Source organism: Cavia porcellus, unplaced genomic scaffold, assembly GCF_034190915.1.
Source record: "Cavia porcellus strain 051 isolate PalLab524CR breed Dunkin Hartley unplaced genomic scaffold, mCavPor4.1 scaffold_5, whole genome shotgun sequence".
NCBI lineage: Eukaryota > Metazoa > Chordata > Mammalia > Rodentia > Caviidae > Cavia > Cavia porcellus.
The window spans coordinates 73,745,841-73,773,498 of NW_026947488.1; the positions used below are offsets into that span (position 1 = coordinate 73,745,841).

General features: G+C 36.0%; 1 protein-coding gene across 2 annotated transcripts in view; it reads left to right on the forward strand.

The window, feature by feature from the left end:
- The first annotated feature begins 7,134 nt into the window (after positions 1–7,134).
- Cpb1 (carboxypeptidase B1) overlaps positions 7,135–27,658 on the forward strand; it is a 28,373-nt gene continuing 7,849 nt past the window's right edge. Inside the window, exons 1-9 of one of the 2 annotated variants that reach the window (XM_003476766.2) lie at positions 7,135–7,275; positions 7,378–7,453; positions 14,302–14,426; positions 20,583–20,682; positions 20,771–20,872; positions 21,718–21,819; positions 23,199–23,309; positions 23,398–23,488; positions 24,397–24,599. In XM_003476766.2, the coding sequence (XP_003476814.1) occupies positions 7,208–7,275; positions 7,378–7,453; positions 14,302–14,426; positions 20,583–20,682; positions 20,771–20,872; positions 21,718–21,819; positions 23,199–23,309; positions 23,398–23,488; positions 24,397–24,599 (978 nt within the window). In that variant the 5' untranslated portion in view covers positions 7,135–7,207. Of the gene's footprint in view, positions 7,276–7,377; positions 7,454–9,379; positions 9,569–14,301; positions 14,427–20,582; positions 20,683–20,770; positions 20,873–21,717; positions 21,820–23,198; positions 23,310–23,397; positions 23,489–24,396; positions 24,600–27,658 lie in introns of those variants that run through there. The other variant, XM_063249160.1, reaches the window with a different exon arrangement.

Consider the following 27,658-nt stretch of genomic DNA (forward strand, 5'->3'; position numbering starts at 1 on the left):
CAAAAGGAAAGAGAAACTAGGAAAGGGGAAAGAAAGGATAGAAAAGTGAAAGACAAAGACAATTTTTAAAACAATAAAATAGAAACAAAGCTTTGTAAGTAGGGAGAGGAAGAGGGGTTGCAAGGAGGAGAGGGAATTGTGGAAAAAAGAGGAATTAAATTGTATCGTGTTCAGTTACAAATTTCCTACAGTGAATATGATCATTATTTATATCTAAAATATACCAATAAACTTAATTTTTAAAAAAGACAAGATGCATGAAATCAATAAGATGTATTGATGAAATCAAATCAAAATCAATACATGAAATCAATAAGATGTACTATGCAGATTAAAGTGTGCACCTTCCCTATTAAAGAGTTGCTAGTGATATGGTTTCGATCATCCCTCTCTTCCTGGTACACACAGAAGTAATCACCCTTACAAACAGAGATTTCCTTTGGGGAAGTAACTTTGTCTTTTAGAAGGATAATACTCTGTTTTCAGAGCATCTTTTATCTCTGCTGTTTTTCAAAATAATTTTTATATCTCTGGTCTCCTACCATCATATTTTGGAAGTAACGTATTTTGTATGCAACCAGATAATGTTGTTTCCAAGTAAATACTTTTGTGTGAAAGTATTTTCCAGTACCCAACAGAGAGAAATACAGACACAAAATAACTGAATCTCTCCAAGTAATTAAACTAGCCTATCTGATTTAACCAAAAAAATGCACACTTCCTGATTTATCTCTCTTTCTTGGTTATCATCTGGCCCCTTTAATGCGGAAGGGCCCTTTAATTGCTTTTCACCTATCAGTTCCAGATAGCACTAAAACTGAAGCAATATTTCACCCAAAATTGCCATTTGATTCAATTGTTAAACCCATACTCTAACATAGGACTATCTACCCCACGGCCTACTAGTTGAGCATACCCGTGTTATAACAAAAATATTTTAAAATAAAGGAAATTTTGTTACTTGTATAGATATCTATATTAAATAATTGATACACAGCACAATACCATTCCTCTTCACTCAATGTGGCCTAGGAAAACTGGGCATGTCCAAACCACAGACCACAGAATGGACACACCTACAAAGGAAAGGAGAAGAATGAGGAAACTATTTCCTTGAAATTGCATTCTTGGTACAGCAGACCTAAGGAGCAACAATCAAGCTCATTTCATCTTTGAATACCCCACGCTCCTTAGCCCAGTGACATTAACATGTAAATCACAAAATCAATTCTTCAATACTTTTTTTTAATCAGTACCAGGGATCAAACTCACAACCATGCGCTTGCAAGACAAGTGCTTATGCCACTGAGCTAAACCCCCAGCCACAATTCTTCAATATTGAACAAAACAGACCAGAAGTACACAGGCTTAAATCTTTAAGATAATTTAATTCCAGTAATGAATTCAGTCTAGAACTTCTCTGAATGAGTTTCCAAAACCACTAGTCCAAAGTGATGTCTTTAAAGGAAATATTCCACAGTCAAACACATCAGAATAGGAGAAATGGTCCTAAGTCTTCTAATTTTAACTGAACTTGGCCAGCTCAAGCCTCCACTATGAGGAGAAACACTTGGGAAATGCCATAAACCAGAGTACTATTTTGTCATTGACACCCCGAGAAGCCCTACACTAAAGGAGCATTCTAGTTTTAGTTTAACACAAACATATTTAACCTTAGAAACCATTTCAACTTAATAACTTACAACACAAAAAAGTAAATGCTGTTCCTAAAATTAAGACCCCACAAAAGATTAATTATAAAACCTTGAGTCAATATGAAGACTTCAAAATTTCATACTATTACATGAAACAGATACGAAAGAGTTTCTTGTGCTATTAATCACCAAAAGCTGTACACACACACACAAACAACACACATAAACACACACACATACACATGGAATTTAAAAGTATAAGCATGAGGCACAGGGAAGAAATACCAAATTTTATACTTAAAAAATAAATTTTAATCACTAAAATTACTAAATTTTAATTAGCTAAAAATCTGATTGTCCTCCACTTTGATTCACAAAGCATCAGTTGAGAACTCTTTACAATGTTTATATTTCCAAGTGTAGCATCACAAATCAGCCACAAATGATTACATCTTTCCTTAGTGGATTTTTTCTATTCTTTATTTCATCATCAAGATCAGAAGCCATTCTCTAAATTTGGAGAATGTTCTAGAAAAAAATCCATAAGAAACAGCGACTCTTCACACTATCAAAGTTGAAAATCAAATACTTACTTTCCCATCAAAAGCATTGACCTGTGAGCTTGACTTTGATTTGGGAGATGGTGACAAACAAAATGAAGACTTCTTGAGATCTTTCCTAGAGAACAAAGCACAGCAGCTATAGTCATTACATTAAATATTTTGTGCAAGATTTAGTTCAAAGTTTAGGGGTAGCTAAGATTTGATCAATCACCTCATTCTATCGTCTTGATCACAAGAATTGTTTCAAGGATAGACAGATAGATCTCATAAATTAGTCCAAATCTAAAGATCTGGGTTATAAATTTTGGGAATAATAAATTATCTTTCCAAATGAGTTACTAATTCAGATGTACAACTGTTCCTGTTAATGGCAGAATTAATGAAAAAAACAGAGATTTAGGCTTAGCAACCACTGCTAACTGAGCCTGTGAAACTAGCATTATTTCCAAACTTTTCAGCTATGTGAATAACAAATTCCTGCTTTCATTTAGCTACTTCAGTTTTGTCTTGTTTTGTTTGTTTTGTGGGTGTTTTGTTTTGTTTTGTTTTCTTTCCTAGGTTGTTTGCAACTTAGGAATTTAAGTGATGAAAGAATCCAAATCAGGAATGATGGAATACAAAGGTCAAGTCTGGAAAGACATTAACGAAGAAGTAAATCCAAATGACAAAGCATGGAAAAGAGAAAGAAAAGAACACTGAATCATAAAGTCAGAATATGCATAATTAGCACAGTGGTTTACAATAAATTATGAGCAAATGATATTATTTACCACGTATGTGGATCCCAGACCATAGGGTAAGATGGGTCTGGCAATCTAGACACATCCTATGTGGACACCACTTGATGTCAATTCAAATATAGAAAAGACTCTAAGAAGCTCTCCAGGGAAACTGACTTTCATATCAAAAATGGTTGAGGAATAGTTTCATGACTTTGAGTAATTCATAATTTTTCTTCGATGTAAATTTTTTATATAGACATAAAGCCAAAAGAAATTCTAGGAGGTTTTCACAAGTAATCCAAGAGAAGAAAATTTGACCTTCCAAAGAAATCAATACCCATTTTACTATTAACCTCTCTTATAATGTGGTTACTTGACAATGTGAAAATAACTTGACATTTTGGTGAAATATCAGATTGTCCTTATTTCTTTATTCCTCCATTTAAACAAAGAACCCTGAACCTGCTACACAACAAATTAAAATGAGTAAGACACAGTTTGATTTCTCGCAGAGCTTGCAATCATAGTAAAAGGAAAAGACCCACAATTATTCAACCAGAATACAAATATAAACACGCAGAGATAAGAGCAAAGCATTACAAAAAAGTACAGAGAAGGAAATAATTAATAATACCTGAAAAAGAAGCAGGCTTTTGAAGTCAATGAATCACCGTAAGTTTTAAACATTTTACTAGCAGCATTGATGTGGTTATGTAATTGGAATTAAACATATTAATTTTTCAATAGAATCATGGAAACATGGAGAAGAACCAAACTGAAGGACATTGTACACAGTACCTGTCTTGGTCTCTTTGAAAATGTCATTAGTAAAGATACAAGTTGAGATTCTAGTCCAAATTAAAGGAGACTAAGAAGACATCATGCACTGCACTCTAATCATATGTGCACACAAAATACAATAAACAACACCTTATCCCTGAAAGACTTTATGTCAGTACCAAAGCAATGACCAAGGTTACTGTAGACAATAGAATTGCCCTAGCCTATCTCCTAACAGGCTATTGTAGAGTGCATGCAATACTAAATGGATGCTCTTATACCCAAATTCTAAATCTAAAGAGAATAGTCAATACTAAAATTAAGGAAAAGGTTTCCTGTCCACCTTTCTAAAGCAGACACTGATTGTGTATGCAATTTGTTTCATTTTTTTTGGGTCACTAAGGAGGTCCTGTTGAGGTCAGCTTTGCAGATTAGCCTCATCATGCTATTTGGAGTTCTACTGATATTAACTTTAATTAAATGCCACCTTAGACAAATTGAATGGATTTGGTTCCAGCCCTGTCAGTCAGATGAATCAAAGTAACCAACCAAATAGCATATTAATGAGTAGATTCATTTAAGAAAGTGTAAAAAGCAGAAGGTATGGTTGAGAGACTATGTCTCATGAGTCCCTATGTTTCTCCCTGTCTTGGGACAACTTTTATTCTGAAGTATCTTTTCAAAGATATTTTCATAGTAGGATTGAACGATAGAGATGCTGCCTGTCTTCAGGGAAAAGGAAAGATCTGTTTGTTATTCAGGATAATAAAGCTAATATCTCTTCTAGGGCAAACACTGGGTAGATTTTCTGGCATCCCCTACATTAGAAGAATTTCCTAAATTCAGTATACAAATGTGACATAGACTCATATAAACAGGATCCTTTGGGCTTACTGGACATCATACCAATGGAACCAGAAAATATATGTGCAAATATAAAATGCTTAAAACAGCCAGAACAATCTTACAAAAGAATAGAAGGCTTATATGCCCTATGATCTTAAAAATTTCTATTTAAAGTATATTAATTGAGACAGTGTACTCGTCCTATAAAATTAGACAAACATATCCATGGACCACATAGTCCAGAAATTGCCCCCTACAACTATAGCAAATGAATTTTGACAAAGAAACCAATGCAATTCAATGGGGAAATAAAAGTGGGTCCACTGGATAGCCATTGTTTTAAAAAGGTATTTACACAGATTTCACTCCATACCTGAGGATTCGTAGCTGTAAAATTTGTACAAGCAAACAAGGATCAATGTGTCTGACACCTCAGGATGGACAAAGATTTGTGGAAAAGATTTGTGTGGTTGGTTAACTGATGGTCAACTTGAGTGACAATGCCCACCTGAACTGAGTTAGCATGGTTCTGGTACCAGTTAGCAGGTTCTGGTTTCAAAGGAGATAAGGAGAGCAGGTTTTTACGCTGATTTCCCTCAGAGAAGTCTCAGTTTTCGCCAAGCGGGGCTCTTGTTCTCTTGAGAATAGCTCTGGTGCTGGCCTTCCTGGACGGTCCTTTGGCTGGCAGCCCCGGTCTTTGTCTTTGCTTTGGGTGTGGTCTCGTGCTTCTCTGGAGTCTTCAGCACCAACTTTTTAGCAGACTCTCTTCCCTTCAGATCTTGCAGTGCAGATTCCTCCGCTTCTTGCTGCGGTCCACGAACTATAGGTCTTGAGCTTCAGCAGAACTCATGCGACATACTGTTTTGGGCTCCAGGCCCTCTGCTGGATTCTTCCAGTCTCCAGCCTTGGACAGATGTCTTTCATCCTACATCTGATTCTAGTAAACATTGACTAATATAGAATGTAAAGGCATTAATTGAAAAGAAAAGCATAAATAAAATGAATATTTTAAATAGAAAAATTTAAAATACTTATCAAAAGATAATATTGAGGAAATGAAAGTGAAAATGAAGAAATATCTGCAATATAGGTTTTTAGCAAAGATCTGTATTCAAACTGTATAAAGTGTTACAAAACAAGAAGAAAAAGACAAATAGCCAATCTTTTACTTTTTTTTTTTTTTTTTTTTATTTTGACGGTAGTAAAATACAACAGAACAAAGCCAATTTAGACAGTGTAGTGAAACTGGTACAGAACTTCACAGCAGGTTACAGGGATAAAAGTAATAGGTACCATAGTATATCTCATTATCTTCACAATAGTTGTTGTTTCAATCAGATATAGCAAAGTAAAACAAAATACAGAATATTATAGAACCTATCAAAACAGAATATTGAATAGAGCAGCACCATTAATTAGAATAAAGTAAAACAGTAGTAAAAATATTTGCCTTCAAAGAGATGGTAGAAGGAAATCCCCCTTTATTTGCTATATTGCAGTCTCCCAAGAGATGCTCAGACCTCTGGCTCCCATTTGCTAATGGGGGGAGGGGTAGGTGGGATGTTTGATTCTCAGCCCGCCCACTGGTAGGCTCACTAGGACTTAGCAGGGAGGAGAGCTGCTTGCTTCATTTCCCAGTACCCTAAATTCCAACATGGCATGGATCTCAGGAGTCACTGATGGTTCTCCCCCTGAGGTGGCTGCAGCCTGCCACACCACAGCCGCTTACCAGGGAGGCAAGCTGGTTACTTGGTTTCCCAGTGCCCTAAGTTGCAACATGACAGCCAGTCTCTTTAAAAAAAAAAAAAGACTCCAATAGATCCTTCACAGAAGTGTAATAAATACATGGAAAGATATTCAATATTTTTATTCATCTCAGAAATGCAAATTAAAATCAATTAAATACTTTACACTCATCAGAATTATCAAAATTAGACAATATAAAATTAAAATTGGAGAAAATTCAAAACAACTGAATGGGGGGAGGTGCTTAAAAATGATAAAACCATTATGGAAAAAATGTTTGGCAGATTCTTGTAATATTAAATCTACATGACTGTTTAACAGTTTCACCAGATATTTATTCCCATTTAAGTTAAAATAAATGTGAACAACAGACTTGTTCAAAAATGTTTGTTGCAGTTTGATACACTAATGACACAGAATTGGAAATAACATACCTACCAACAGAAAAATAGTTAAATTATAGTATACTTCTCCAATGGAATATTACTTATTGATAAAAAGGAACAACCCAATAATATTTTAAAAAACTGATAAATATGTAAATGTATACACACTGATAAAACTCATCAAACTTTATAGTTAAATTCTATAGAATTGACTGTAATTCTCAATTTAAAAAAGACTGGAATATTGATTTATTTAAAATTGAATTTCCTCCAAATTATTCAAGGTCTGCCATTCATATTAAATAACTAAAAGAGATTACTTACTCTGTTTCCACAGGTGTTAAAAGAGAGATCTTCTCAGACTTTACACAGCTACCAAGCAACAATGCCAAGAAAAGCACTAATCAAAAATCCGATATTGTCTATTTGCAATGTGGACCAGCAAGGAACACTCTAGCATATAAAAGCAGGTGAGACCCTGGATCATTCCACTGACCCAGTCTGCCACAATGTTGGCGTTTCTGATTCTGGTGACTGTGGCCTTAGCATCTTCTCATCATGCTGAGGATTTTGAAGGGTAGGTGGATAGTTCGTTGAAGAATAAGTACTTCCTGACCCAAAAGTTTGAACACACCACCCAATTTTAAATTCTTTATTTTTCTGCTATCTTGTCACATAGCAATAAGGTTTTCCGTGTCAGTGTTGAAGATGAAAATCATATGACTTTGATGCATGAGTTGGCCAGTATCAGCGAGGTAAGTAGCAATTCTATACTTCAGGTTTGTTTCACACCTACTTTAAAAGCTATTTATGCTGTGATTCCATCAAAGGAAAAACATGAAATAATGGCTGTAGTATTTTTGGTAGCAAGAAAGAAAGATTTGGAAAATATTTAATGTCATAATACCTTTTTTCTGCTGAATTAGATCATGGTACACTTCATAGTATGATAGATCCATGCATACTTTTAAAAAATTTGGGAGTACAACTGAAAGAGTTGGAACCGTCTTGAAGGTTCTAAAACATCTGCTGTGAAGTCACCTTCTAACACAAAAGAGAAAAATGGTCAATTTGGATATTCCTGAAAAACTAGGCTTTTGTCAAACTTTGAATTCATTTCTACAATCCATGTATCATCTACCCTTTTTGATTTTCTTTCAATTCAAGTCAAACTACCTGAGTTTTCAATACCTTGGTTTCGGTTCACTTAATGATAGAGTGTAAGGCTGAAAAGAAGATTTTTTTTAAAAAATGAGTGACTTCTTTACTTTTGCTTTGCTTTCAAGAAACTGAAATCTCCATACTGCTTTTTTAAAACCACTGTATCTGGGGCAAGAATTAGCATTTTTAATTATGTATGTGTTGTGGCTGGAAGCTCTTGCTGACCACAAGTATTTCTACTTGGGTCAATGTCATTGATTCATGAATCTATAAAATAATCTTTTAGCTCCTAAATATCTGTCTCTCATCTATCAGTCCATCTCAGTTTTTAGCTCTTCAGATGTAGAGGAAGAAAGAATTAGATAGTGCCACAATCATGAAATCAGAAGATTAGAATTGAAAGATAAGGAGATAATTTGGTAACCATTGTTCCTTTTCTGTTAGTTGGTTCTGAATACCCTGTAATACTTTCATTCTCTTGAATGGTTTTACACTGTCTTGTTATGTTTGATACTATAGTATATGAAGGTATACTCAAATATTTCAAGGAAAGAGACACTATGGTAACTACTGTTATGTCGGGTTGTCTTGTGGTGAAACATTATGTTGCTTAAATTGTTCTGTTCTGACATGTGTTGTTATATCCACTTTTATCTTAATCTTTTTTAAATAAAAAAAGAAAGACAATATACTCATCCATTCCATCCTTCCACTTAAATCTAGAATTTCCTCCCAGGAAATAGTACCAGGTACTTCCAGGAACAACAGATTCATTTATGTAATAGTTCGTGTATTTAATAATCATCTTATTTGTTTTCTTCCTTATTCTAAACCAAAATCTGTCTTCTCTAGTTTTGACCCATTAGACCTATGTGAGCCAAATACCTCTAAGATCTATATTTTCAGTCTTTTCATCATTTCTTTTAGCACCATATTACATACTTTTCAGCATTGTTGTTTCCTGTGGTTACAGTGCAGTCTTTCTTTCTGTATTTCTTTTTTAAATGTAGCTACCAGAATTGACATCAATGTATTCTGACTAATACATCCTACAAGCACATTGCCTACCTTCATTTGAAAAGGAAGCATTTATTAATGCACCTTAAGATTCTTTTCAGCATTTTGAGCAGCCATAGAACACTCTTGGCTTCTATTAAACTTGTGTTCAATCAAAACTATTAAAGTTTTTTTCACATGCATCACCCTCAAACAAGATATCTTTCCTTCTGTGCTTGCCTAATTGATTTTTTACGTAAAGTGGAATTTCAGATTTATGCTGTTAAGATGTATCTTGGTAGCCTGCTTTTAACATGTTTAGATCTTTTTAAAAATAAATTCAATGATCTAAGGAAATAATGCTTCCCCCTCTAACTTTGCATCACCAGCAAATTTGGTAAGTGTGCCTTCTTGACTATTTGGCACTGAATAAAGTATTAAGTAGGTCAGGAATCAGCACAGGATCGATGCCTGCTTTATGTTTTCCTCAGTCAGTACATATTTGCCATGACTCTCCAGTGCACCAGATACCGTGTTCGGTACTAAGAGTGATTCATTAACCCGCTCTCCTTGGATAAATTTGCTCAACCACCCTGAGTTAGTGGGGTGTTTATCTAGAGCTAATGCTGTGCCACTTTCCAGCTTGTAAAAAGGATATCAATACAGAGACCTCATCAAATACTTTATTGAGATCAAGATGCAGTTTCTACCAGGTGAGTCTCTTCCAATAATAAGATGACATTAATTGGACCTGACTTACTCTTGCTTTAAACTATGCTTGCTCCTAGAGCTCACAGCTTCCTTTTCTGAGCTTCCTTTCCTTTTCTCAGTCCATCTGCTTCCAGTTTACTCGGCAGTTTTGCCAGGATCCATGCCAGGCCCCAGGAGCCCCAGCTTCTGGCCTTCACCTGTTTTCCTGTTTATGAAATCTGAAACTATCCTCCTGTACTCCCTAACGAGCCCTGATTCTACCAGTATTGCTGAGAAAGTTCTGTAATCACATCTGCAGTACATTTTATCTAAAATTTATCTAAAATTCAGCATTTTGTAATGGTCAAAGAGTAGAAAATCTGGTCTCAGACTGCCCAGGATCAATCCCTGGCCCCACCATTTGCGGCTGGGCCTCAGACACCACTCTGGGTCTTACTGTTCTCATGTGTAAGGTCATGATAATGCTACCTGCCTTAGAGCATTGTTGTGAGAGTTAAAAGAATAAAAGTAAAGCACTTCAAAATAATTTGAATAGGAAGAGCTTATAAGCATTTGTTTATTTCTATCATTAGATACGGGATTCTGAATATAATTTCCATGCTGGTATAATTACCCACCTTTTCACCTACCTTGGGCCTCAATGTTCTTCCTGAAGCAATATTTCTGCTTGAACAACATGTGAAAAATTCTTTATCTTGATTGTAATTTCATCTACTATTAGAAGTAGAAAAATCAATGCTAATCAATAGCATTAATTCTTCCTTAGTATAGAAGTAAAAAAAAGAGTTCGAAGGCTACTTTCTCTCCTTCAGTTGCAGACATGGGCTTTTGCTCCAACAGGAGGACACATTGGTTTTTCGCTGTTGTTGTGTTCTTTTTTTTATTATTTCCAACATGAAATAAAAAGATTTTTATTCTGCTTAGCAATAGTGTGGATGAGTATATTTTGAGCGGTAGCCTTCCTGATAAGATCATCACAAGGGCATCCAGTCTTTGTATTCATCCTTGGACGTGTGTCCTTCCTCCCAGCTTTTGAACATGTCCTTTTAAAAGCTGAGTGTATTGGAGAGATCTGTGACCACACTGTACTCCAGCAGCCTCTCCTTCACCTATAATTGTATAGTAAGAATTTTATTTTATCTCTTTGCAATCAAGGTTGCACTAGTTCACTTTGGAGACAGTCATCGTAACACCTAATCTGTTTTCTCTGGACTTTCTTGGATTCTGTTTTCCCTGAATTTAGGATGTGTTTTTCTCAATGTTTTTGGTAACATAGTTGTGGTCTTCTTGTGTTCTGGTCATTGTGGTTTCATCACAAGTTTTCTCCTTGCTGTCTGAAATTAAAACTAGAATAGAAGTTGCTTCCTTTTCTAACAAAGACAAATGTCTATAAGATAAATTACAGCTCTGCGAGGTGCTTGACATACTCAAATACAAAATGAAAAATAATAAATTTGAGAAGAACCAAAGATTTCCAACACTGATTTTTTTTATGCTCCAGTCTTATTCCTGGAAGAATTTAAAGTTTGTACACTACTTTATCTTGCTCTTGTGCTGGTTTTGTGATATAGTTTAGGAAAAATTCTGTGCTTGTTACCCACCTGGCTGATTAAGTCTATGTTCTCATGAAGTTATCACTTAGTGATATCCCACTATCATTCAATAAACATTCTGTATGGTTCTGTGCACTTAGTCCTGCATTTATCATTTACAACTTCAATTTCATCATTTCTTAACATACAATTCAATTCTCTGTTTCTTATATATTTTAGCCCATTTCTAAATTTTTGATATTAATCTCATTTATAAATTCTTGGTAATTCCTGAAGTTCATATTATCTCCTTGTGTCATTGCTTTGAGTTTCTTTGTGTCCATACCTGGTGAACAAGAGGCTCAGAGGATCAAGTGTTATTCCTGATGTCAAGCTGTATTTCTATTCCATGTACTGGAGTCTGCATCACACTTGCAATGCTCCACACCATTGGACGTTGACAGACTTACTGACCAATTGTTTCCCTGTCAAACTGAAATTTTTAACCTAAGATTAGGTCTGCAACCTTTCCTCAACATGCCCCATTAAAGAACCCATTCTTACAGCAGAATCCTACAGTATTCCAATTTGGCAGAGCAAGGGACAATGGGCAAGAGCTTAGGTCATTAGAAAAAGCAATTTTCAATTTAACATCAAAAATAGAATCATATTTAAGGTCTCCTTAGAGCCACCACCAAAGACATCATGCAGATTGGAAAGCTAGCATCTTAACAGGGATCCACTCAGAGCAAACCCTGAGGCAAACATTTGATAGAAAGGATTCTTTTGAGAATGTAGGTATCACTGGTAAGAAAATTTTAAAAAGTAAGAAGTAACGTGGTAGATAGGAAAGGGGCAGCATTTTTAAAACTGGCTACCACAGAGCCAGTCCACAGAGAAACTCCACAGAGTACAAACTCCACAGCTCACTCCACAGAGAAACTTCCCAAGAGTACAAACTACACATTTCAAAATTATTCCAAGTTCTGGAGTTGGAGAACCTAGACGACTCCTCAGAGTCACTGGTTGACTAGCTCTACCGAAAGTTGTATCACTGGCACCTCCTGCTAACTTGGAGCTGACATTGGCATTTCCCAGTACTAGAGGAAAGAAAGAAATGTCAATCTGGGCAGCAAGGAGTCCCCTGAGCATATGAAAGTCCCAGTGATTATGTGCAGGTAAGTAGCCACCGTCCTGGTGGGCGACCAACTCCTTGAGACATGATGTGCTTTACTAGTGCCAAATTTCTGTATCTATGAAAAAGGCACACTTCCTTCTGCTTCATTACCTTGGACCGAGAGGAACGTATTAGGAACACAAATGTAGATCTAACTTTCAAAAATATACTTTGTCTTATAATATTTTCATCCTCACTGCCTTTCTCTTCCCAGCATTGGCTAATTTATCTCCAACCCTCTGTTTCCTCTGTTCTTAACATGGCATGCCTTTGTACTTCCTTCTCTATCATATAACCTCTCATCTTTGTCCTGTAATCCTTAGTTCACTGGGCTACAACTAATCCTTATTCAACCATCAATACTTTCTCCTTTCAACCCCTCCGGTGATAACCACATTCACACCCTTTGCTTCAGGAATTCTTTTGAATAGAAATTGGCCTGGGATTCTCTTTAGGCCTAACCCATGGCCCAGAACCCACTGAAATTCTACAGCTGTATAAAGACAAAATCAGGGCAGGATAAAGATTACTAGATTGCTGTCTTAGTTATTTTTTACTCATCGCTGAGACAAAATACCTGATGCCCAAGTTGGGAAAGGAAAGGTTTATTTCTTTAGTTTTTGGAGGTTTCAGTCCACACTCAGTTGGCTGCCAGGCAGGCAGGCATGGCTGGGCCGCCTTTCATGGTGGCTGCAAACAGCAAGCAGGAACCAGCAAAGAGCAAGACACACCTTCTTCCTGCCATTACATCACATCCTGGCTCCACCCCTTTGTGGGTGGAGCACTGACACCATCAATCCAAGCACTAGACAATGAACGAATCACAGATGCACAATTCAAACTCATGAGGCCTGGGGGACACAGACATAAACCATGATAATTGCCCACAGATATAAATCAAATGCTCTTAAAGCCTTACCATCTCAGTTTCTTCTGTAGTTTTTGTCTTCGCAAACTTCCTTTCCAGGTTCTAACATCACCATCATTTTCATGCCATGCCTAGGACTAACCTACAGACATCCAACCAGAAACTAGGTGAAGCACAGAGACAAAGAAAGGCACAATGTCAGGCTCACACCAATCTTCTGGGCCTCTACTCAGCTCAAGGAAAAATCAGGAAAGCATGCTCCTACATGCGACAGTATACTTTAGCTAATAGTTTCTTGAGGGCGATGGATAGTTAAAACTACATATTCCCATTAAATGCATAAAAAAATCAAATATGTCACATTGTTATTTTGTTTATTTTATTTATTTAATTTTCTCTAAAATTATTATTTGTTATTTAATTTTCTCTAAAATTCTTCCATGGAGACAGAGGTCATGCTCCATATGCTTACTACAACATCCATAATCTCAAGCACAGAGACCATTGTAAAATAGGCCCACCATAATAGCTGATAATAACTAAATAAATGAAAACGTCAGTATATTACTGGATGCCCAAGTGTGTTTTCTTTCTAGCCATGGTGCCCAGACATTTGCTGTGGAAAGATACCTTGTTTCTTTCTATGTACCCTCCACAGGTCAAGGATGATCCTAGTTCTACACATTATTACCACTGTACAGAATTAAGTTCCAAGATAAACTCATGAAATAAATTCTAAAGGAAAAGGAAAGCTCAGTTTCTTGCCACATTTGCTGGCTGTAGTTAATTCATTAGAATTCATTCAGACACGTATCCATTGTCAAAGACTGTTACCACCACAAGCAAGTACTGCAGAAAATAAATACATAGAAATGAGCAGTTATAGAACACTGCTATTAACTAGTATTATAGAAAACAAGGATATGCTCTTCATGCTTGTTGGTAATCAATTAATGTTATATATGTATTTGTAAGCATTTTCATAGATATCTAAATTTTTGGTCCCAAACTTTGTTCACTCAAAGGAGATATTTTTAAGAGATCACATGGGTAATTTTGTTTTGAAAATAACTCAACGGAATAGCATAACTGTGCTAACAGATTGTTCCTGTATTGAATTATATAAACCTAATACAGTATGCCTTGATAATTATTTAGCTTGACTTCTGGAAGCCAGATTCTGTCGCACAAATCAAACCTCACACCACAGTTGACTTCCGTGTTAAAGCAGAAGATGTTCTCACTGTGGAAGACTTTCTGGAGCACAATGAACTGCACTATGAGTAAGTTTATATTCCATAGCCACGAATTCCCTCCCACGCATGCTTTTGTCTGAGCCTTCGAATAACTCTGAGAAGGAAAAAGTGAGCCCCAAACCAGGCCTTCCCCATGGACTCACCAAGAGGTAATGGCAGCACTAGTCTTAGATTACTTAAGACTTCTGTCTTGGTGAATTTGTGTTTGATTGTGATAATGAGTTTAACTCATGAACTGCAGTTCTTTAGCTGGAAATCTGATCTGTTATTGCTGTAGATGAATGCAGGCCAAACAACTGAACATTCTATTATCAACTACATACATATAAATGTTTTTGTTTTACTTTGTTTCGTTTTGTTTGTGGTACCTGGTATTGAACCCTGAGCCTGTGCACTGAGCTAAATATTCAAATATGTCTCTCTCTCTCTCTCTCTCTCTCTCTCTCTCTGTGTGTGTGTGTGTGTGTGTGTGTGTGTGTGTGTGTGTGTGTGTTTGAAAATGGGTCTTGCAAAGTCACTAAGTTATCCAGGCTGTACTTGGATTTGCAATCCTCCTTCTTGGGCTTTGCACGGGTCATGTCACCACACCTAGCTCAGACATTTTTAACCCCAAATATTGTCAAATATTCCTTCTGAGTAGTCTGACCAGTTCTGAGACAAGAGGGCTCTTTCTGCCCCCTTAGTTTAGAAGGTTAGAAGCAATCTGAGTGACCTGTCCCAAGATCCTACCACTATCTGTGCTGGTAGAAGAAAAGATGAATAGAACCCCAAGAAAGAAAACTGATCCCCCAAAGATCTACAGTAGAGTTGATTATACTATTTGCTATGTCTGCTCTTCCCCAAATACCACACTGGCCCACCTAGATCCTCCAAGATGACAATGCTTTCCTAAGAGACAGTTGTCCATCATTGATCCAACAAATACATGTTTTGTGCCTATATGTATCAAGTACTAAAAATGAATGGATATGGCCTCACCTCCTGCAGGAAAAAGTAGGCTTTACATAAGAAATTTCAATAGTGTGTAATAGATGTTAGGAAGGGCAGAGAGACTGAGGTTGAAGCAAACAACTTAGTCCAACAGTCAAGAAAGTCTACCTTATGAAATGAGGCTTCACCTGAGAACTGACAGATAAGTAGAGGTTAGCCAGACAAAGTCAAGGAAAAACCACACTCTAGACAGAAAATGGACCATAGGCCATGACTTAGAGGGGTAAAGAATCTGGGAGATTTGCAGAAAGGAATGCAAGAACTAAGGTCTTCAGTACAAAGCAGAGCTGTTTCTCCAAAAGTGGATCAGGGAGGAGCAAAGTGAATTTCAAGGTCCAAGTGTTCAAATATTCATCCAAAAAGCTCCTACCATATTCATAGGTCTTCTTTATGTTTTGAGAAAATGGACCTTTATAATTCTCACATTAGAAACTTTGTATTGTTTCCACATCTCAGTAATACAGAAAACCAGTATTAATACCAGTAACACCCTCAGACTCACCCCCTGTAAAATCTGTACCACCATCAGAAACGAGATAGCATAGCACGTGGAGTAAAGGCTTTGGGAAAAGCCTTGGATTGAATTCTGACCTCAGTTTTGCAACTTCCTGGGTGTGAGACAGTGGGTAATTTGCTTACACTTTCTGTGCTGAAGTTTTCTTATCCAAAATAAAGACATAATGCCCAAGGGCAGCAATGGAAATGAAATAAAATAGTATGTGAATAAGTTGCAACTGGTATTACTATCACTGAGAATGATGCCATAGCTTCCTACCATACAAAGAATTCCTCTTTTTTAAGGATGAGCAAAACCGTTATGTTTGACCCCATTATCATGCCTCATCTAGCTTCCCTATCTGCTTCTGCCTGAGGGAAGTGTCAAAATATAACCCTTAGAATCAAGTGTCTTTTTAAAACAAAAATGCAACCTAGTAAGTTTCAAAATGTGATTAAGATTCATGTCTATGACATTTTGCTCTTATTAGATAGGAAAGAATTATAAAATCCTAGCTTTTAAGAACCTCAGTATCATTCAGAAACATGAGATTTCTTTAGAATTTTTTAAGGAAAAATGAAGGGAGATCATAGGAAGATCAAGGAAGAGACTAATATTAACACCTGAATTATGTCACAATTCTACTTACACCACAAAACAGTAAAATAGCTTCTGATCCCACCTCCATCTCCATCTACTCTATTAAACAGAAAATTTATTTCATTTTTTTAGTATTAAACTTCAGGGAATTATGGATGAATGTTGTCTTCCCCAGAACATAGGGTGTTCCTTGAGGGCTAAGATCTTGTTAATTTTTGTTTTTCTATTCACTGCTGAGCACAATTGCAGCATGTAATTTTCTAAATATTAAATAATAATAAGTCCCTGGAAATTGTGGAGAAGTACTCCAGTAATATCCTTGCTGGGTTGCAAGGAGTCCCTGTGCATCTCATTATTACTTCATAGGGTAACAAATGTGTATTTAGATGGTTTCCTGCTGGCAAGGACTTGCACTTGTGTTTGCATATAACCGCATGTGTGCACGCTGCACATTCCACCTATGTAGCTTTTTAGATTTCTTTGATGGATCCTATCCTCTTCAGCAAAACTTGTATTATTTTAGCCAAATCCTTAAATATCATGCAAAAAATGCAAAGTGCTTGTAAGAAGGAAACTATGGTTTTATATGCCTCGGTTGCACCCTTATACGGGGAAGACTAGGAATTGGATAATGTGAATCTCGACTTATGATTTAAAGTTAAGTTCACAGAACCCACTGGTGGGCAGCCCTTCACAGAATTCTCTGCTACACATTCAAGAAGTTTGCCTTTTCCCTGTACAATCCAGGGATATACCAACTGTTGTTCACCACCTATGAGATTGGTACCGATCAGATTTTTCTGCACGTTTCAGAGTCAGGAAAGTGTTCTCGGACAGCAGTGGGCACATAGTGGTCTTCTTCAGTAGGGATGAATGCATAGTTCAGGAACTTAACAAATGTTCTGCTTTCCAGAATCTGAAGGAGAGGTAAAATTGAGTCATTTCTTCCTTTCCTTCTCAGACATTGTGTTACTTGTTTTGTTGGGAGTCACAGTCATATAATTTTCTTGCATATTTTAAAAAGGGAGAAAAAGAAGTTGGATGGCATTATAAAAAGTGCATATAAAAATAAAAAATAGTGCACACGCTTCTCTCTTCTGGAGCTGTAATGTGGTCCCTATTATATTAAGAGGCATTGTTTTAATCTTCTACAATAGTAGCTCATGATTTAATAATAATATTTTGTTATACAGCTACAGTAGTGCTTTGTCCTAAATCTAATACAATCAAATAATCATGAGGCTGGAAAGGATCATTTGAGGTCAATCCCCTGTCTTCAGGCAAAAGTTAGCACCGCATTTCAACCTCATTTTGATGTTCTTTCACAAGTTACTAAAGAATACTTTTACTCTTGGGTGTCATCTTGAATTTAACAGTTGTTTTAATGCTTCTTTGTTCTGGTTATTGATGGAAATGTTTACTATTTAGCAAAGTAATAACTTTAACAGAATGTATCTGCCTAGTGCCAAAAACCATACTAGCCCCTGTGTGCTCATCGACTGGTCAGTGAGAGTTTAGTGCAGTGAAAAAACAGAGATAGATCTGGACGTTTTGCTCTCCACCGCTGCCTCAAACTGGCACTTGACAGGTCAGAAATAACTATTGATACAGCCTTATACACAGTATCTACTAAAAGTCTTAAGGATGTGAATGCCTGGCATCACTGACTAATATCTTTTCTCTGAGCACCCATATAGAAGCCGTATGACCTAAATGTTATTTTGCTTAATCACTGACAATGGAAAATTTAGTTAAAGCATGTGTCTCTTCTCTCTCTCTCTCTCTCTCTCTCTCTCTCTCTCTCTCTCTCTCTCTCTCTCTCTCCCGTTTCTTCTTTTGTTATTCACTTGGAGAAGTTTATACTTGTTAGGATGATGTTTCAAATTAATGATACTGGAATATAGTTATTTTCTTCCATTTGATTTTTTCCAAGTTTCAGGAGTTTTCATTCTGTTTGCTTTGTTTTCTGTTTATGTATTTTCCCTAAACCACCTCTATTCTAAGCTTTAATTTCCTGCACTTTTCTTAGAGTAAAAAAAAGGTGGTAATTGGTCAAAAAGAAATTTATATGTCACAGAAAACATCCTGTAAATGACTAAGCCTTGTGAACTGAGTCACATCACTGTACTTTAAAATTCAAAAAGACATTAAGTATCCACTACTCAAATATTCCCATTATAAAACTTATTAAATTAAGGCCCAGAGAGTAAAAATCACTTTTCAAAGGTCAGTTAATTACTTTAGTCAAACTATAACTTTGATCTTTTTATTCTTAATTTAAGATTTCTTCTCACTGCACCCTCTATCCTAATCACCTAATTCCGGTATAGAATACAGTTATGGCACTTACTCTAATCATCATTTCTAACTGTAATAGGTAGAATGATGTCCCCCAAAGATGTTAAATCCCCAGTATGTCCGACTATGTTACAGTATCTCACTAAGAGAAATTAAGGTAATAGACGGCTTATGGTTCCTAACCAGTTGACCTAAAATAGGAAGACTGCTCTGGGTAAGCCTGATAGTCCAGGGGAACCATGTAAGTCCTTAAAAGTAGAAAGTAGAAGAAGAAGCAAAGTGGATGTGACAATGTGATTCACCGTTGTTAGCTTTGAAGACAGAGGAAGAGGGCCACAGTCAGAACATGCAAGGAGCTTCTAGGAGCTGCAGAAGGCTCCAGCAAATCAGGTTCTCCCTAAAAACTCCAGAAAGGAACACATTCTTGTTGACAGTTTGCTTTCAGTTCATTGCAACCTGTACTGGACTTCTAACCTACAGAACTATAAAATAATCAATGAGTGTTGGCTTAAGCCTCTAAGTTTGTGGTAATTTAAGAAGCCATAAAAATGAATATACAAACAAAAAGTTACAACTGTCCAAAGGAAAGTTTACTTTTCATAGAATAGTTGTAAGATCTGATCCTTTTCATTTTTTGATACAGTATTATCTTAAGGCAATTAAATCCTCAAGACAGTATTTTCCGTTCACAATGAAGCAGATACCATTTAGTACTAATATATTACATTTTCCATAAATAGACACAAGTTGACAACCAACTTCACCACACGAAGGAGCAACTAGAAGGTAGGTTCAGAGGAAGTTCCTGACAGACTTCATCAGAATGCCCTTGGGGCAGCAGAAGAAAAGCAGACTTTTGATGTGTGTCTACAATTCTCTGTCAGATAAAACCGTCTCAAGGCTTACTGGGCATAATGGAAGGCTCTGCAAACTGGTCTCTGTCTGTAAATGTTCATAGGACTCTGATCGAGGACAGTAATGATCATTAAACTGTGTTCCTTCCAAACCCAATTTCCACTCAGAGTACCAAAGGAAAATGAATGAACACACACACACACACACACACACACACACACACACACACACACACAAGCACACCACGCATGCACACACACACAAGCACACCATGCATGCACACACACACACACACACACAGGCCTGCTTCTTTGAATTGCAACTTTCAGAAGCACCATGCATTTATAAGAAGAGACCAGCTTCAAACATTGTATTGCCAATTTTCATATTACCTTGATACCAAATTACTATTAAACTACTTAAACCTGCCAAATATGCACATAGAAACTAGTTCTTTAAAATTAGTATTCTTTTACCTAATTAATTTTTAGCTTGTTAATAATTCTCACTTTCCAGGAACAAAAAAAAATGTCTCTCAAAACCTAGATTAAACAATGGATTCTGTTTATCTGGAGCCGAGTAGGTTTCTGGAGCATAGTGCTAAAACATACAAATGACATAGACAGGCCTCAAGTACATCCTGGTATTTGGGCACCCAGTACCCTGACCCAGGATGCCCAGGTATCAGGGGACCAAAGACACCCAAAGATGTAAAGTTTGGGCTGAAGAAGAGCCGGCCTAGTGCACATCCTCCAGTGTCCTCAGTCTTACTCCTTATAACTGGTAACAAAACTCTGACTGAAGAGCACCAGGAGCAATCAAAGGACTCCTTGGAGAATGCATGGTACCATTACTGAAGCAGTGACTCTGTGGTTTCACATGTGATGACGGGGTGGGGGAGATATGTTCATGTCCTTAGGAGCATCCACTTTGGTTCATTGTAGGGTACTGATAAACAACCTGAGAAGTGCAATGGACGCTCAGTTTGACAGCCACAGCCGTGCAGCTGGACACAGTTATACCAAGTACAACAACTGGGAAACGGTACCTTGTACACGTGGTTTTGACAGACATTGCTTTGGGAATGGAGCCAAGAATATCACATTAATCCACAAATCATTCCCTTTGGTAGATAGAGGCCTGGACTAAAGAAATTGCTGCTCAGAATCCAAGTCTCATTTCTCGCAGCGTCATCGGAACCACATTTGAAGGACGTTCAATGTACCTCCTCAAGGTAATTATTCTTAATCTTGACCTTACCATGTCTGAAGGCTTTAAATCAACGAATGCTAATGCATTAACATCTGTTTCACAGACAACATGCTTATCCCAAACACTGGCATAATTCTTCCTGCCTGCATCCCCTAGGGAGTCAAACAGATTCCCCAGCTTCTTTTATCATATGTGAAATTTTAAATCATTATTTTGATTTATTCAAAAAGAAAATGCAATAAAAGAAGTACTATAAATTTAACCACATTCCTGTAAGCAACGTAAATGATCATCTACCTTGATGAAATTCTTCACTCCCAGCTGTTGTTTGCAAATTCATTTGCTAAAGAGGTTCATAAACTTCATGTCTATCAGAAAACACTACAAAGCGTATCAACAATTTGTTTCTGTCAGCCTCTGATGTCATTTTTGTCATGTAATTCTAATGAAGGGAACAAAAAGATAAAGAAGTAGAGAGAAGGAAAAATTCTTAGAAGATTAGCAAGACTCATGATTACTTCTAATTACTCATCCAGTTGTCTTGGTCATGTCACCTAATAATAGCAACTGAAAATAACCTCCACGTGAGTATAATTAAGCAGGGTAATCAAGCATCTTCTAGAAATATAAGCTTTTCAAGCTTAATAAAAATAATAAACAGCCATGTAAGCTTTCAGCTCAACCATTGTAAGTGTCTAGAGGCAAGAACACACTGTGCTAGTACTGTGCTTTAATTTAATCACAGGATATATGACTCGGTGTTGTCAGGTTTCACCTGTTGAGTCCAAAGCCCAGAAGGATAGTGAATGTTGACCCTGAGTGGCATGAGATGGATCACGACTTCTCTTTTTCTTTTGTTTACTATAGGTTGGCAAAGCTAGCTCAAATAAGCCTGCTGTTTTCATAGATTGTGGTTTCCATGCAAGAGAATGGATTTCTCCTGCTTTTTGCCAGTGGTTTGTGAAAGAGGTCAGTACAATGCTTTTTGGGCAAAGGAAGTAGAAAGTATTTTTAATTTTAATTGGTGCCTTATAACCTAAAATAAGAGAAAATAATGCAGAAAAAAACCACAATTCCAAATCCTTATATTTGGAAATTGGTTTCAACTTTTACCATCATATTGTGTAAACAACGATTTTAAGATTAAAAATATGTATTTATCTGAATTTCCCTCATCTGAAATTTTAAATTCACCTCTGTTAGGCTAACAGTTAGTATGGTGGATTGGTCATTTAAAAATTAATGGTTGTGGATGAATACCAACTTGAACATGATCTCCTAACAAACTTTAAAAATAAAAATTTTAAATAGATAATTCAATTAACAAATAAATAAATAGGAGAGAAGAAATAACTTATGTGCAGAAAAAATATAACTAAAGTTTGTGGAAAGAATGAACAAAATATAAAATCATTTTTAGAATGCTGTTTCAGAAAAATCCAACAGAGTAATACAAAAATAAGTGAGTAAATGTTTAAGAAAAAGCAGGACATTTGTGAAGTTACAAAGTATTGGTATAAAATATATTAATTAAAAGGCAAAACGTACAGTGAAGAAAATACACTCTTTGTAGATAGTTACAAAAAGTACATCAGCATCACTCATACATAGAAATCATATATTTTCAAGTTTATTCAAACAAGCCCAAGGAATTTAAATTTAATATGATGCTGGGGCAGAGAGCATGTGATTAAGAGAATATATTAAATGAGCGTAATGTCCTTCATTCGTAGTTCAGGGTTCACATTGCTTAATCATGAGAACTGGCTCATCAGTGGGATTCTTTTCTCTAGAAGAGGAAAAAGAGGAGACCTCCATTCATTAAGCAATTGACATTTGTAAGAGTCTTCTCAAAATCCACTAATGACTTTTTAAGAAGAGACATTCTCATTTTCCTTCCATATTTTCCTTTAATAAGAAAATGTTAGGAAGTTTTAAGGGTAATAGATAAATCTCTAGATGAGTTTAAGGAACAGTCATAGTCACCTATAGACATTCCTCACTTCCTAGCATTAGTTCTCACTCTCTGATAACAAATTATTGCAGTTGCTATCCCGAGGGAAATTTTTTAAGTCTTTCATGTTGCTAAATCTTTCAAGAAAAAGTTAAAATAAAACTAATAACTTTATGAGTTATATATGAATGAAACAGAAGTGTCCAGGAAGCAGAGGAGAATGAGAAACAGTAGTTTTAAACAAATAACAACAAAAACCTGATAGTTTGCATGTCATTTTATTATTGTTAACTTTGACCACATCACTAGGGAACACTGCTTTCACTGTGAGACTCGACATCTATCCAGACTGTGTGAATTTTGACTAGAATTCTGCTTTGTAATTCACATACAGGCCGTCCGCACCTATGGGCAGGAGGCTCAGATGACAAAGCTGCTTGACAAATTAGACTTCTACGTCCTGCCCGTGTTCAATGTTGATGGCTACGTGTACTCCTGGACCAAGGTATACAAACCACTATTGAGAACAACTGGTAACAGTTAAACCAACAACTTTTTATAGCACATGTTCTCATCATAGTATCCTCTTTCAGAGTCGAATGTGGAGAAAGACCCGCTCTTCACGGACCGGAAGCTCCTGTCGTGGTGTAGACCCCAACAGAAACTTTAAAGCTGGTTGGTGTGGTAAGTATCTGGCTATTTTGCACACATCACTTCAAAATCATAAGAGGGAAAATAACATAAGAAAACCTATCAGTCACTAAAACAAGAAAGACGGTGAGGAATTTATATATTAGAGTTCTAATCTTCTAAAAGCACAGACAATAAGTTGTTTATAAACTCACTTGACAAAAATATATCAATCATTCTTTTATTTTCCCAGTTGTGTTAGATTTTAGAGTCTTAATATTGCACAAAACAAACTACTAATCCAGTCTAGAGAGTTTAGTGAATTTCTACAGAAGGCCATCCTCTACCAGAAAGAAGGATGAATTTGAGTTATTTGCAGGAAAATGTATGAACCTTGAGACCATAATATAAAGGGGAATAAATCAGACCCATAAACTTAAATATTCCATTGATTTTTCTTATATGAGAAACCCAAAGTATAAATAAAAGGCAAAATAAGAGATAATAGGAAGCAGATCTTCCTATCAGATCTTCCTATTAGATCTTTTCAAACGGGGAGGGGATCAAAAGGTGGAGAGAGATGAAAGGTGGGAAAATGGAAAGGGATTGAAAAAAGGAAAAAAGATGTCTTATCTACATGTATATACACTACGCACAAGGAGTAGAAACCCTATACACTGCAAACAACCAAAAGAAAAAATTACTAAATAAAATTTAAAAAAACAAAATTTTTAAAAATTATCATAATATTAGTCTTGACCTTATCCATTGTCTTACATTATATCGATCCCATGGTGTAAGACTGCACAGGGCCACATGGGTGATGTCATGTGTGGCTTTTTATCACGTCATCCTAAAAATATACCATCCTAATCTTGGGCTAAACATGTACAGGGAGGGATAACTACAAGGACTCCTTTGAGAACAATTGATTTTTAACTTCCTAATATTTTTTTACCCAGAAACTGGAGCTTCTAAAGACCCCTGCTCTGACACTTATTGCGGACCCACCGCAGAGTCTGAAAAGGAAACCAAAGCTCTAACTAATTTCATCCAGAAGAACCTCTCTTCCATCAAGGCATACTTGACAGTCCACTCGTACTCCCAGCTGCTGCTCTACCCGTACTCCTATTCCTACAAACTGCCCAGCAACAATGCAGAGCTGGTAAGTAGACCGGCAGTGGACAGTGCATCTCACTGCTGAGGTGGTCTCATTTCATTCTAATCCTGAAGAGAAAAATTGCAATAACAGTTTTGAAAGTTCTTTCATTGGTTTAGGTAGTAGAAGTGGGGAAAATTGTGCATTTATAGTGAATCTGGAGTTGGCTGGATAATTTGGCTAAAAGAAATGAGATTCGGTGCAGAGAGCACTTCCTTACATGCGGTTTCTTTACTCATCTTCAGAACGGCAGTTCTCCCATTTCCTCTGTCTTCACCACAGTCAAAGGATGACTTCAGATATGTTTAGGATAATCGACAAAGTTACTTTCCCCTAAGTATAACCTTTGTCATAGTCAATTTCGTCAAGTTGACTAGAGCTGGATTTGACAGAGTTCAGAATATGGCAGATGTCTTTAGGAACATTTGGTTGATACCAGGTTTAGCAATGAGATCCTAAAATTGCTTATTTCTGTAGTTTGACTAAGTGAGACACAAAAGTAATCAATCAATGAACAAATTATCTGAACGAGTATTTCCATATATGGGGAATAATACAAAAAAATTCTTTAAATTTACCTGAAACTAAAAACTAGTAGTCTTGTTGGACAACTAAGATATAATCATATGAGAAATTAAATGTTTTGTTTTTATAAGAAGTCATATTAATAAATATAATGCATCAGTGCATAAATTCTTTTTAAATGATTTTGAATCCTTTAAATGACTTTTTTTAAATTTATGAAACATCTGGCTGCCAGACCTTGAGATAAGTGATTTAAAAGAGCTAGCCTAAGACTTAAAGCATTTGAATTGCACAATAGAAAATAAAGTATTCCACTTAGACAATGACACAGATATTTGGCTTACCTGAATCTGAAGACCCAGTAACTTTAAAAACTGGAAATTTTTATTTTGCACTTTCAGATTCAGTCTCTCAGAGACCAAATAAAACATGTCATGCTGTAAAGATGTTGCACAAAAGAGCAAAACAGAGCAACAACTGTCTTCTAGAAAACTGATTGCTCATAGGTGACCGCATCTTTTGAAAAATTTCAGAAAGCTTCTAATTTTCCCTATCCTAAGTCAAAAACAAACAAGAACTACTAAATATTCAGTTTTCCAGTTACGTTTCCTCTTCTTTAAGTGTTGGCTCTGGTTTCTGTCCTAGATTTCTGGTCACCAGAAATGACAAGGTTGGAGCATGTGCTTAATTCATGTGAAAATATTTGAATTATACCATATCAAAGAAGAAAAAACAAAATCCTAATATCTGAGCACTAATGAATTATTAAATACAAAACTGAAAGTATAAAACACATCAGTAATAAATATTTCCCATCTGCTCGATATCTACTACTCTTAGCTATAAAAATATTAAAGCCTAATACGAACTGAAAATATATCCACTTCCATAAAGGCTCAGTACCTTTTCTTATTTGGAGAGTATGTTGAAGCCCTTTTAGTGATGAAATAATTTTGTGTCCATTTCTGCATACAATAACCTAGAAACTGAACTTCTCTCAAAAGTCTTCAAACCATAGTTACAGAGGAATCAAGTGAGTTTTGCCTTTGGAATCTTGTGAATAACTTTTGTTACTTCCTGTGGGAATTTATCTAGGAAAATATCCGAGACTTGGGATTAATGAATTTAATGGACCCATTTGCTTGTGCCCTAAGTGGTGGGAAAGTGCTCCAACAGGTTATGAACCACGGTGCCCTTTGAGAACCGTTTCTTCGTTTAAAGTCAGGGTGATACAAAAAGCTGTAGTATTCAAAATTCTGTCCTCCAAAATTATTTTAAAAGTCTAATTAAAAAAGAAATGGATTGAACAATTCTATTGAAACAAAATACTCATAATCTATTCTTCAAAGAGAAAAAATACAAGCCTCAAAATAATTTTACCTTGAGTGCTTATTTTAATACTCAAAAAACTAGTAAATTCAAGACAAAGTGATGTCATTTCTTACCTTTTCCAGAGCATAAGACAAGTGACTAAAATGTAAAACAATTAAAATTGTATCTTTATTGATATAAAACTTACTTTAATTTCCAATATTTTTTCTGTGATTAAACTTTTTCCTTTCTTAAAATATCTGACATTAGTAAAACCCAGAGTGAATCCTATTTGAATTGATTCATTCAATATCTGGATTTATTTTGAAACCCAGAGCAACTTTAATCTTCTGAGTAACTAAAGATTTTTTGCATACTTTTTGCATCATTTTAATTCACTTACATAAAAGCACATTTTTCTAGAACAAACTTGAACTGTAGTATAATTTCAAATATATATGTAACAAGGGAGAACTTGAATATATATGCCGATAGATAGATAGATAGATAGATAGATAGATAGATAGATAAACAGATATAGGAATTGTCATAGTTTTTATTTGTGATCATCATTACCACAAGGGAAAAAACTTGTCTTAATCTAGAGTACAAATGCCTCTATATTACTCATGGATGGAGAATGTGATTCTGGCCCATCCTTTCAATAAGTACATATTAATTAGCCAGAAGAAAGGTATTGATAACTAGAGGATATTGAATAATCTTCCTGAAAGAGCATTAAACATAGTCAAAAGGAATAAATCCACTTCTAAAGTGTAATCTTCCAGTGCACGAGCAGCAGTACATTTTACTTTAAGGTTTAGTTAAGGAGACACCGAGACACAAACCCATTGCTCCACCCCGGCATGTGAACATAAACCAAAGCCACAAGTAGAAATAAATACATAAATCCGAGGGAAAAAAGTAGCTTGATTAGGAGGAGACAGTTGCAGGACAGGTGCACACCCACCGCAGCTGTCACCATGTTCCTGCCTAATAACTAGTGTAACAAAGCCAGTCACCCTGTCATGCAAGTTTCCAGTTTCTAAGGGGAATAAAATATCTGCTTCAGGAGTTTTCTTATTATTTATAATTTCACATAAAAGATGAAAAGTTTTAAATGAATCAGCAGAATGTCTTTGATTAAAGATCTGGTTACTGACGTACCATTATATATGCTGAATGACTTCTTGCCCTGATAAGGTTTTCCTGCTGAGCCTGGTCCGTGC